This window comes from Zootoca vivipara, chromosome 4 (genome assembly GCF_963506605.1).
Source record: "Zootoca vivipara chromosome 4, rZooViv1.1, whole genome shotgun sequence".
Taxonomy (NCBI): Eukaryota; Metazoa; Chordata; class Lepidosauria; order Squamata; family Lacertidae; genus Zootoca; species Zootoca vivipara.
In genome coordinates, this window is record NC_083279.1 from 84,079,057 (window position 1) to 84,092,316 (window position 13,260).

At 41.8% G+C, this 13,260-nt stretch overlaps 1 protein-coding gene across 3 annotated transcripts in view; it reads right to left on the reverse strand.

The window, feature by feature from the left end:
* DYNC2H1 (dynein cytoplasmic 2 heavy chain 1) overlaps nt 1–13,192 on the reverse strand; it is a 151,362-nt gene extending 138,170 nt beyond the window's left edge. The window contains exons 1-11 of one of the 3 annotated variants that reach the window (XM_060273857.1): nt 13,102–13,192; nt 11,577–11,869; nt 9,375–9,545; nt 7,196–7,331; nt 6,513–6,631; nt 4,232–4,376; nt 2,885–3,117; nt 1,587–1,721; nt 1,375–1,488; nt 667–778; nt 113–237 (exon numbers count right to left, since the gene is read on the reverse strand). In XM_060273857.1, the coding sequence (XP_060129840.1) occupies nt 113–237; nt 667–778; nt 1,375–1,488; nt 1,587–1,721; nt 2,885–3,117; nt 4,232–4,376; nt 6,513–6,631; nt 7,196–7,331; nt 9,375–9,545; nt 11,577–11,780 (1,494 nt within the window). In that variant the 5' untranslated portion in view covers nt 11,781–11,869; nt 13,102–13,192. Of the gene's footprint in view, nt 1–112; nt 238–666; nt 779–1,374; nt 1,489–1,586; nt 1,722–2,884; nt 3,118–4,231; nt 4,377–6,512; nt 6,632–7,195; nt 7,332–9,374; nt 9,546–11,576; nt 11,870–12,015; nt 12,121–13,101 lie in introns of those variants that run through there. The other 2 variants (XM_060273858.1, XM_060273859.1) reach the window with 2 other exon arrangements.
* Nucleotides 13,193–13,260: the final 68 nt, after the last annotated feature.

Genomic DNA, 13,260 nt, shown 5'->3' on the forward strand with positions numbered 1-13,260 from the left:
AGTGGTGATATTTAGTGCCAAATACTGTGTTGAATTGGGTATTTTTGTGTTTTTTATGATATTGTGAACTGCTATTTATTTATTTAATCTGCTCAATGATTTTAATTGGTACCTTTAATTCTAGCTGGCGCACCCAAACAATATTATTCACAACTTCAGAAAGATTTTTGCCAGCAAGTGGTCCTGATGCTTCACCAGGAGTACCATGGCATCGTGCCTCAAAATCTGTTTGATAATCTGTATACCAGTAAAAAGCAGATTGTTAGTGAATATTACTGACAGCTCTAGAATCACTGAACTACTTCTCCTCGTGCCCAGCTTAAAAAGGCTTGAGTTTGACTAATATTTTGAAAAAGTTCTACACTGGTACGTTCTAGCTTCTGCTGAATTTGTTAAACTGCAAGATTTAAATATGAATATACATTCCTTCCATAAAATTTCAATCCTGATTTTCTCACCATGAGATCTTTGACTCATAACCTTTTTAACCTACTCTTCATCTCCAAGCAGATCTCAATGTGGGTTAAATCATAAAACATGCAATTAGATTTATCCCAATTGAAAAACAAACAAAACATGGTAAGTGATAATGCATTAATGAAGCAAACAACCAGACCTTACACTATTTTAATGCGTATTTTCAAGAGTAACAATTGATTTTCTTACCTTTGACCGAGTCCTGTAGTTTTGCCAACAAAGTTTCTCTTTCTAAAATCAATTCTTTGCTAATGCTTGGGCGTCTTACTAACTCCTTATATTTCTGAAATGCTTGAAGAAGCTAGAAATATACATTAAAAAATTGCTACTAAACCAAATGCAGTGGATCATCATGGACTGATGTTCATTAACTATTATCTTTTAAATTGGTAGTGGAGACCATAACCCATGACTGATCTGGAGCCTTCCCACCCAACACCCAGAGAATGGTGAACACACCCAACATAGTAGCTTAACTTTTCAAGGCATACTTCAGCACGTCTTCCTGTATGCTAAGACCTAGCAACTGCACCGTCCCAGGGGGCAGGAGAGGTGCTTTTGTAAATAAGGGAGGGGATTTGCTCTTCATCACAGAGCTGGGCTGGGAGGAAAAGTCCCTCTCCTCCTATCCCAGCAGTAGAATGATGAGAAAATATTGCCTCTTGATTGTCAGGTATCTGTTTGTGTGTACAGGCATGCATATATGTTTGCTGGGCTTCCCCACTACTGCCATGCAGCACTTAAGAGAAATTGCTGACTTTCAGTGTGGCCCGCAAGGCAAAAAAGGTCAGCCCCCGCCCCCTAATCTAGAGGCTCAAAGCATCCATTATTTCTAGCAGGTATTTCTTTAAATGCCTAGTTATGCCATTTTGTTGTTGTTGTTTTTAAAAAAAATACCTGTTGTGGACTGTCTTGAATTTCTGAAATAAATGTTTTCAATTTGCTTGCTATTTTTTGTTCTGCTGGAGAAATAATCCTTTCGTATTGACATACTGCTGCTTTCCATAAAGGCTAGGGAAAAAGAACACCCATTTAGTTGGGGAAATTTTCATCAGAAACTATCAAATACAAGCTAAAGGGGTGTAACAATAAGATATAAGTGTTAATACCTCTGTATAAGGATTATAGTGCACAGGATTCAAACCAGCAAAGGGCTCAAAGACCTGGGCAAGGTGCAGTGCTTGCTGTTCACCAGTTGGCAAAAAATATGTAAGTTTCTCATGAAGCGTTCTAATAGTTAGCACCTACACAAGAAAAGGAATAGTTTAACTATGTATATGAACCCTCAACTGCAACAGGCTATCAACTAACAAAACTGCATGGAACAAATCCTAGAGGCAATAAAAGAGCATTTAAAACATTATCCTAAAAATTTTCAACAAAGCATTCAACAAAGCATTCAATCTAGTGAAAATTACATCAACCCATTATCATATTAACATTTAGATTTGTGGTCTTATCTATAAATAGAATAATTTATTATATCTATAATTAATGTTGCATTATCTGCAGTAATAAATACAACAATATACCACTGAGGCCAAGAGTAAACCTCTACTTAACTTAACATTAACAGACCTCAGTTGCACCTTATAGAATTATACCCAAGATTTTCTCCAATGCTTGCATGCCACGTTAATATTAATGGGAATTCCATAAGAGAATAGAACTCTCAATAATACAGCTTTGACCAAAAGAAATCCTAGGAATTGACCATATGAAGCTCCTTTATACTGAGACAGATCATTGATGTTATTAACCCAATATTTTGACGAATAGCAGCTTGGTCTCAGAGCCACACTAGAGATCCAATAAGCATCCATGATTATCTCCCTTACCTGCTTAAATATTGCAACAGTGCTGGAAAGGATTAACCTTTTCCTCCTCACAGCACCACCTTATTTTATTGATGAAAATCACCCCAAATATGAAGTTTCTACTTCCCCCTTTATTATTATAATAATAATTTATTATTTATACCCCACCCATCTGGCTGGGTTCCCCCAGCCACTCTGGGCGGCTTCCAACAAAATATTAAAATACAGAAATCCATCAGACATTAAAAGCTTCCCTAAACAGGGCTGCCTTAAGATGCCTTCTAAAGGTCTGGAAAGGGTTTTTAAAAGTGTTTCTCCCCACCCCCACCCTTCAGCATCAGGGTTCCAGTCTGAATAAGGTCCCCTGCAGCAGCTTTTTGCAAAAATAGAGATGCAACTCACGGATCTCCATCATTCATCAAGTTGCTTGACTCTCAAACATAAGTCTTTATTAGAACTTGTTTTGAGATGCCTGGGACTGAACTTTGCTCTATCACTGAGTTCTGGGCCCTCCCCAATGGAATGCATTATGTTTAAAAGCTTCAGCTCTTCCCCCACACCCTAAAAGAGAAAATGAAGCAAATTGATACCTCTTCAAGTCGTTTACCAAGTTTCCCTAGCATTTCAGGAACGTATTTCTCATCTTGCCATACATGTGGGGTATAACGCTGCCACAGCTGCCCAGTAAGATGATCGCATGCTGCTACCCATTGTTCACAGATCATGATGCCAGCCTTCAGATTTTCTTTCACAATGTGGTAGGAATCTTCCCATAGATTTAACGTTCCTAGTTTCTTCTGAACAAATCTTCCAAGAGAGCCAGCTGAAATCACATACAGATAGTGGAAATTACTTGAAAGCGCATTACTTATGGCTTTAGACCTTTCTTTTTAACATACTAGACAGGTGTAATAATTCAGCTCAGAACATGGCACCTTTATGCTGTCAGTATCAAGCAGCTATCACAAAAAAATTAAATACCACCCAGTCAAATACTTCGTATAATTGGACATCATATGCAACCTCCATCAGTCAAGGGACAACACAGATACTTTACTTAATAACTGACTACCAGTAACTTCTAGATTATCTAAAAACGACCCCCACCCCAAAGTCCAAACCAATCAATGTTGCCCCCACTAAATTGGTAGACCTGCCATGGCTGGATTTCCCTATAGTCATGTTTACTACTTTTTTTAAACTTTCAACAGAAATATTTGTTCCAAACCTGCGTTCACCAACACAGTGAAGAAGATTGTACGGGCAGAGCGATACCACAAAAGGTACAGAGACAACAGTCACCAATCCATGTTACAGACTAGAATCGTATCTTAGCTGGCTTTTGACTTGACATGAGGAGCATCAAGCATCATTACAGACTGTTCAATGACTTGGGCTGAAGGGTCAACTAGAGATGTCTTTATCTGATTCAGGGGCATATCTAGGCAGACCCAAATAAGATTTACCTCGAAAGCTCTGAGCAGCACCCATGTCAGCACACAGGTTACATGTAGAGGAGCCAATAAGACCTTGTAAGGGTTGAGGAATAATGCTAACCCCCAGATTTTCATGTTCTATTTAACATTGGCTCAGTGACCTATGGGTATGTTCACACAGAACTGCCAAATACCCAGTACCCTCCTTTAATAAATCTGATTCCCTAAAAGGCATCTGTGTCCAGCCCATGCCGATCTGCAACACACTGGAGACAACTTGGAATCTCATACTGAGCAGATGACATGAGGAAGAGGAATGACGTTGGTTCAGATGATTTTTACTCCATATTACCTTCCCTTTTCAGGCACTTCTCCACACACTTCTAGAGAAGCACATACCGTAAGTACTAAAACAAAACGCTAGAAATTCCTCATAGAGCAACAAACCTACATTTTAAGCATCTGTTCATCACAATTGAGTTTCTCTACAAACAACTTTACCTATGACGTCCAAAAGATTTTGCATGCGTGGCTGAGGAAAAGGTTCGTGTTCAGGCTGCCTCCACACATCATCTACAGTATCCCGTGTTGTCTCGACTAAATCCACAACTTCAAATAAAGATAAGCTGTCCAAATTGTAATAATCCTAGAGATACAATGCATATTTTAAAAACATAACTTTCTATCTAAAGAACAGGCCTACAATCTATATGGGACTTTACCTATGAATACTTCAATGAGAACACTGTGTAAGAAACTTGACTGCAAATGCTTTGGGATTTTGCCATTTTGATTAATTCTTTGTGGTACTTTTGTTGTTTAGTCGTTTAGTCATGTCTGACTCTTTGTGACCCCATGGACCAGAGCACACTACTTAACGCCAGCCATTGCCAACCTAGTACCCTCCAGATACTGCTGGACATGATGTTCCAGTCAACCCAATGGCTGGGGCTGGCCAAAGTTATAGTCCATCAACATCTGGAGGCCACTAGATTAGTGAAAGCTGACTTGCATCTTTGGAGGTATGACTAGAGATGTGAAGGCCCGGGGGGGGAAATGGAAAAATTCAGGGAAAAACCGGTTTTTTCCCATTTTTTTCCTGAAGCCTTTTTTGTTTTGTTTTTTCAAAAAAGTGGAAAAATAAAAAATAGATTATGGAATGTTTTATTTTAACATGATGAATAAAATATTTTAAGAGAAGGGGTTCAAATATTTTATAAATCATTACTAAAAAATATGTATGGTATCAGATTATTCTAATTTCTGTGAGGACAAGCAAGTCCTAGGTTACAAACTGAACTCTCCAATGCAAGAACAAGAGACATTTCTTCCTTTAGGAGGTGCTGTTGTTACCAGAAAAGAAAAAGGTTTCAGTTTTGTTTTTGTATGCATGTGGTATGCATTGGTTCTGTTCCTCTTCACTGGGCCTCAAAGCACTGGAAGAAAATATAGAGCAACAAAAAGGGCCTGAAAGTATATACTGTACTTAATTTTAAAAGTTTAGGGTTAGGGTTAGGGTTACTTCTGGATTTTTAAAAATTGTTTTGTGGAGTTTTCTTTGTTCCACATAAACTAGTAAACAGTTGAGGTGATTGTTGCTCCATTTGTTACAAATGCAAATAAATATTATTTTAAAAGTAAATTCTGTTTGTATTAATTGTTTGGATACACTATATTTTTAATATGCTAGTTGTGATAATTATATGCCCATTAAAATTGTCCATAGTTATATTTTATGTTTCTAAAGTAACAGAATGACTTTCAATCTGGAAAAGAAAAAAGAAGTGCTAATGTAGCAATTTTTTTTCCATTTTTCCAAAAATTTCCGTTTTTTTCCAGAAAAAAACCAGAAAAAAACGGGGGGTTCCGAGCTTCAAAATTTCCGGAAATTTTACATCTCTAGGTATGACACACAGTAAAATCCAAATACAGCAAGAACTAACAGCCCTGTTCGTTTTTCTGAAAATGCTGTTTTTTTATGCAGTTACATGCAAATGTATTTTATTTTCTTGAAATTATTTCTAGCCCATTCTTCAAATGCTTTTTCAGAAGCAGCTTACATTAAGAAACAATGGCAACTAGTGACTGGCAGTGAACGAAGAGGTGGCAGAAGAAGAGAGGATCCCAATGCCCTTACCAGACAGTACTGCAATATAGCAACAGGTGCGTAGCTTTGTCTGGTCATTTATGAGCTGTGTGCTGGCAATCCTAACCTAGCATGCTCGTGCTTCTGTTTCACAACATTTCAGGTAAGGAATCAGGAGCCCCTCCCGCACAGATGCTGCTTATCAATGGTAACCACTTTCCTCCCAGCATGCCACTTCACCAGCCACCACATCTCACAAACAGAGCTCAATCAACCAAAGGTTTATGAATGAATGAATGCACATTCTCAACAATCTCAGGGATGTCACTGGGTGCCACAGGGCATGTGCCACATTATTCCTAAATATTTGAAACGGAGGCAGGTAACAACAAGCTCAAACATTTGAAAGTACCTGCTGAAGGTACCTGTTGAGAGCAAAAATGGGCAAATTCCTAAAGGGAAGAGTACCTAAACCATCAAACCATTATTTGCAGTTTCATGAAATCACTGAATTGTGCTTCCAAGCAAAGACTACACTCCAGTGAAGCCAAATCCCTGAAGATGCAAAGAAGGTTTCAATCTCTCAAAGCTGGGAATAGTAATCAAGCATGCACGTGGTGCTGTTGACTGTGACTATTGTGCTGGACTGGGGCAGGTTTTATACAGAACATCACTGAATAAATAAAAGTTACACACATATGAAATGGCTTCAAACAACTCTTTAAAATGTGAGGCTCTCTCCTTGCTAGATGACTTGCTTCCACGTTGAGCACGCTCTGTCCAGAACTGAAACTCATCATTTGGACAAAGTATTGCTGTAAAAAAAAAAGAAACAAATCCAGCAAATACAACATCCAGAGTTGTGTCTATTAATGTATATGAAACAGACCGAAGATATGCTAGTTACAGAATTTAATCCATTTCTGTTAAATCTCAGTAAATTTATACTGGGCAGTGCAGTTCAACATTGAATTAAAATATGTTCATATGGAAATATGCAATGTGAAGAATGATTCAGAATTAACTAGCATTGAAGCCTTACATCATAATTCTCAATCTGCTTATTTCAAAGTCTAGGGAACTTTGAAATTAAGGGAATACATTTACAAGTGACACTTGGAATGGCAGGTTGCAGTATAAAACAAATTACAGATTCCATTCTAATTTAAATTCCACTGTCTGTAAATAAGTGCCTCTACATTATTATTTTTTATTTTTTTTTAAACCTAAAGTCCCACTTTTCATTGGTACTGATACTAGGGCAGGGTATAATATTTAAAAAGTTCTGGAGTCTAGACAGTCATAAATATTTTTAAAACCTTGAAAACATGAGCAAACAACAGTAACTAAAAACAACTAAACAGAGTCAAAACACATACCTTGAACATCATCTTCCCGGTATTTGGCTCCTGCATAAGCAGCATCTGTTCTCCTCAGAACAGAACCTAAACCAGCCTCTAACTCTCGTAAAAGATTCTGAAGCTTGGGATCAAATTCTCTGCTCCATTTCTCATCCTGTAATAAGAAATTCAGGTGACGAAAATTTCACACCAAAACCATCACTTATCCAACACCTCCCTCAACCCTTTCCTCTTCTACTCCATCTCCCTTAGTAAGTTGCCTTCTCTGTGGTCCTCATCTGATTTCCCCATTTTCCTCTTTTACCCATCCCAACTCATAGTTGCCATCTGCCCTATCATTATCCCTCCTCTTCACCATACCCTCTCCCCCTTCTGTTGTTTTCCTCCAAACTCTTTTGAGCATTCCCACTGGCTACAGACTATGGGGCCATAGCTCTGTGGTAGAGTCCAGGCTTTGCATTCAAAAGATTTGGGTTGTCTGGACAGGGCTAGGTAAGATTCAAAAGCTGAAAAGGTGAAAGCCACAGTCAGTGAGTTTAGCTATGGGATGGAAACCTGAGGCTCTCCAAATGTTGTCAAACTCCAATTCCATAGGCCCCAGAAAGTATGGTTAGGGATGATGGGAGCTGTAGTCCAACAACATCTGTAGGGCTGCACGCCCCACTACCCTTGGTACAGGCTATATTGAGAGCAACAATCTGACACAGTATTAGGCAGTCCGCTATATTCCTTTGTTTCTCTAACTTCACTTTCCATTCCCTCCAATACAGCTTCTGTCTCCTGCACTGAAACCATCTTTTGAAAAATAATTGATGACCTCCTCACTGCCCAGTTCTCTCTCTCTCTCTATACCTATCTGCTGTCATTGATACATGTTTGGACTCTTACCTTTTCTTGGCTACCTCTATACCCTAAGTCTCAGTGATTCTTTCTTCCAATGATTCTCTTCCTACCTAATTGTTCATGTTTCCATAGTGTGAAACTCTTCTTCTGCTTCCCCTCCCTCTATTGAAGTCTCTCAGGATTTTATTCTGCTTTTCTCACTACACACTCTTCAGAGGTGAGCTCATAAAATCCCATGGCTTTCTGTACCACATATACACAACCTGTCTACCCCAGACCTTTCTCTCATCATCTCTGCCTCTGTGACATTTCCATTTGGATGCTACATTGTCATCTCAAGCTCAAGATTAAACTTCTAATCTTCCCTCGAGTCCCCTTCTTCTTGAGTATTTTAATTTAACAATATCACTATGCTGAACAGGTAAAAGCTCTGCCTCTCTATCCTTTGTTCCCCTTATTTGTTGCAAGGTTGCACCCCTTTCCTCTTTACAACACTGCAAAAATATGGCCTCATCATCTACCTATGCAGGAAAAACTTTGGTTTGCGCCCTAGTCGTATCTTGCCTTAATGAATGCACCCTTGTCCTCTCTGATCTTCCACCATCTCATCTTGGTCCTATCAGCTCTACCCTGTCTGCTCCCAAACAAAACACAAACTTCTTGTCCTTGCATAAAAACTCTCCATGGTCTTGTGGTGGAGCTGGAGGGGGAAAGGTCCTGGAGCAGAACTGTACTGGCCCTTAGGAGTGGAGAGACAGAAGAGACAGTCTCTTTTGTAAACATCCATCCTGCCAGGGGATAAGGCATCACCCAGAGCTCTGTTCTGCACATTACTCAAAGAGTTTCCAAGCCACTCTTCTGCTCCTCTTGCTATGTCAGGGAAGAAGTAAACTAGATGCTGACTTCACATTATGTGCAAAGCAGCACTCATGGTTTGTTTTCATCAAACCAAGAACAAACCTTGGACTCCCAAAATATGGTTTGTTTAAGGGAAATAAAGCACAAGCATTGGTTTGCACATAAAGCCATCCTCTGATTTGTTTCATCCCCAGTGTGGCAGGAGTAGTGGAGGAGCTATTCAGGAACTTCAACTCATTCACATTAATTACAGGTAGGTAGCCGTGTTGGTCTGATGTAGTCGAAACAAAAAATTAAAAAATTCCTTCCAGTAGCACCTTGGAGTCCAACTAAGTTTGTCGTATGTATGAGCTTTCGTGTGCATGCACACTTCTTCATTTAAAAAACCCCCACTATGGTTTAGTGTGAGGTGTGAACCAGACCATAGTAAAACAGCAGCAAAAATACGAACAAATCTGCATGTGTATTGAAATAAGTTGAATATTGCATTACTCACCCTCAACAATATTGGCGCAAATACCTGCCGTACTGCTTGATAAAGCATATTTATAGGAGAATCTAGCATAGATGATACAAGAATATTGCTATGAATGTTGTCTTCTGTGATTATATCTGGCCGTAGTTTGAAGAATACCAGCATTCTGTCTTCTGAACTGCCAGCTTCAACCTATACAATCAAGAAACACTAATATTCATATAGTCTAAAGAAGAAAACTTATTAACCAAAATGGTAGTATTTATAAACCACTAAAATTATAGTACATGTAAATTACAAGTATAGTGATGTGCTTCTTGCTAATACACTATATCAGCAGTTCCTGAACTTTAGTTGCAGAGCACTTTTCTGGAGAGAAATTTGTCACAGAGCACTATTGTTGCTCTTATGCCAAAGGCACATACGTGCATTGTTCTTTCTAATCTCTTCACAGAGCACTGGAGATGCTTCACAGAACACAGTTTGGGAACCACTGCTCTACATTATATAAAAGAATCAGTAGTATGTTGCCTGAGCACTTCAGTGAGCACTTCAGACTCACTTCAGGTTTGTGACTTGCTTTTTCGTCTTGCTAAAATCCCAATAGTTTTCCAATGGTTTGGAATGTATAAATCATGAATGCTCAAGATCACTTATCAATTAAACTGCAGCTAATTTGTGTCAATGCAGCTACTTTATACCAGGGAAGATTATTTGTCTACCTAGCCCAGTCTCCAGAGTTTTAAGCAGAGGTCTTTCCCATGATCTGCAACCTGCTATTTTTTCTTCCTTTAAAAACAACAACAAAGGTGCAAGTATTTTTGCTTCAGAATTTGGCTTGTTCTGCTTGAAGAATTCCAACAGATAGTATGCAACAAGTGATCCACCTGAAGGTGGCCATGGCCAACTTTCTTCTGCTCATCTCCTTTTATACATATGTAATAAAAACAGTGGAAGCAGATTAAAATAAGTGTACAATGTGAGCCAGGCATCCCCAAACTTCGGCCCTCCAGATGTTTTGTACTACAATTCCCATCAACCCTGACCACTGGTCCTGTTAGCTAGGGATCATGGGAGTTGTAGGCCAAAACATCTGGAGGGCCGCAGTTTGCGGATGCCTGATCTAAGCACTGCAGCACTACAGTCTAAGCTCCATTAATTTCAGGGAAACTTGTAGGCCTCCTATAAAATCCTAAATGAGAATGCACACAGCCTGTCTATCTATCCACAAAGCACGAGCACCTGCTCAGGCAGAGTTTTGCACACCCATTTCTCTTGTCCGTTAAGTAATTGGATCATACATCACACACTGTGGTATACTTGGATGTTTTATTGCTATAATCTAATCTCTATCTTATATTACTGCATTGCATTGCATGTGGGGCTGCAGTGCAACTAGTGCAGAATTCAGCAACCAGATTATTGATAGGAATCAGAAAGCATGCGTGTATTACATCAATTCTGGCCTGACTCCGCCAGTTTCCAAGTTCAATTCAACTGAAAAAGTAGTGAGGGAGGAAAAACTTCCTGTCAAATTTCCACTTGTCAGTCACATGCTCAGCGGTTAAAAGTACAGGAGCCCTGGCAGGGCAGAGCGGCAGACTTGTAAGAGGTATACTAGATAGCATATCAGCATTAAAGTGCCCAGAAGCCTGGATTCACAAGGGGATCCTCGAAACATGCAAACATGACATGAAGCTGCAATCCTCCTCCTCACCCTCCGTTCTCAGGATGCCAAAGAATCGTAGAATTGCAGAGGGGGAAGGGACCACAATTCTGCATTGCCCAAGGACCCTGAGATTTAAGACTCTTGTGCGCTACCAACAGAGCTATCCCTGCTGTATAGCAGGCTGCAGTCAGAACAGTGCAATCCTAGGAAGCTGAAGCTACATTTGGCCGGGGATTTGCCCCAGATGAAGCCTCCAGAGGGACACCATTGTGGCTCCCAGCCTGTGTGTGTGTCTGTACGCAAAAGTGCAAGGAAGGGTGCCAAACTGGGTGTCTGACCGGCTAAAATAAAGCCTCTTTATTTTAAAGCCCCTTCCCACATAATCCTGGCTTGTTTCTTGGGAGCAAACCCAACTTTTTCAAGCCATCCTGTCCTAAGCACCGGTGCGATCCTAAAATGGAGGGGGTCCCCCTTGGATTCCACGGGGCTCACTGTCGTGGCTCGACTTGCATTGCTCGGAGCCGCAGCTGCCGCCAGGAAGGCAAGCCCCGTACCCTGTTGGAGACCACGATCTGGTGGTCTTCCGAGTGCTGCACGCATAGCAGGAACTCGTTGCCGTCGTCCAAGAAGTTGGCCAGCTCGGGGCCGCCCGAGAGCGGGGCAAGGCTGGCAGACGACGACAGACCGAAGTAGTTGGCGGCCGTGGCCGAAATGAAGATCTTCCTCTTGTCTCCATCACCGTCCCCGTCCAGAGGCATGGCGGCCGACAGAAGCGCGGGAGGCTCGGGGAACCTGGGAGGAGGAGAGCTCTTCAGGCGGGCATCACGTTGGGGACTCGACCAGGGATCTGGGGAAAGAGACGGGGTGGGACGACGGTTTTCCAGGCCTCACGATTAGAAACGAAAGTGGGCGGGGAGGGCTATTTAAGTAGTATTCATAATAAAAGCTGCCCTGAAACCGGTGTCGAAGGGGACCCGACCCGACAACGCATACCAAGCAGGGAGCTGTTCGCTGAGAGGCGGGTGGGGTGGGGGGCGATAGAGCTGCTACAGAGACAAAAGAGAAGCCAGGCTCTGAGGCCAGGACCTTGGGGCGATGCGAGGCCAGGTTGCTATGGTAACGCGAGGCAAAAATGGCTGCCGCCAACCCCCGAGGAAGCCGTCTGCGCGTGCGTACGCGCCTTCCCAGGCCAGAGCAAGCGACGGCCGCTTTCCAGAACGCGAGATCGGTCGGCGAGATCGGCAATCGCCAGGCCAGGCCAGGCCAGGCCGGCGGGTTTCCCCGCTGCGGTTGTGCGCCCCACGTGAAATACGAAAGAAAGCGGGGCTCGGATCGCCCAGGGCTAGGGTAGCAAGCCTCCCGTTTGCTACTCCGGAAACAGCCCGAGGGAACTGCTGGGTTGTTGTTGGTTTTTATTTATTTATGTTAAACTACGGTTTAACTGAATGGATTTTCTCTTTAAAAGTTTTTAAAAACAAACAAACAATTGTACTGCGAGTTTACATCATTGACTGAGTAACCAACATGCTGTTTCCTGAACAACATAAACTATTTGGGCAACTAAGTTGCAATTGTTAACTCGCAGAGGTTGTTGAATGGTAGGCAGCTACGATGAAACACACGACTCTCTCTCCGCTTATGGAGAGTAGGACCATCACTGATTGTTACGCTGTGGTGAAGCCCCGAACTCTGCTTAATCATATTGGGAGTCTAGTTGGTGGTAGCCCCGAAAGTGGCCTTTTCAGGTGCAAGGCAGAGCTGGGCTGGCTCAGGAGCCACCGGATTGTGAGACCGGGGTGGACTTTGGCGATGTGGCGCCCTGAGCGAGGACAAAATTTGCCCCCCTCCCGCAATATTTCTTATTTTCACAGTACTGCAATTCCTTTTGTTACCGTTTGCTTTTTAAACGAATATTCTTCCTATTGATATTTTGTACCGCCTGGGCTCGGCACACTGTATGTGGGGGAACTCAATCCGGCGCTGCTAAGGCTAGCCCATTGCCAGATGAGGGGCCCAACCTGCCCATCTCCTTCTGGAGCTGGTTGAGGGGGGGGGGAGAGAAAACAAGCCACCCCATACCTCACTTTCCACCCTGACCAGCAGGAGCCGGCTGGGCTTCAGATGCTGCTTCCCCCTAACGACCTTGGGGCAGAGTGAAGCTTGTATGCAGCTAGCTTATTATGATGACATAAGCCAACATTTGCCAGCCTCTTTGGACAGCAACTCCCATCAGCCCCC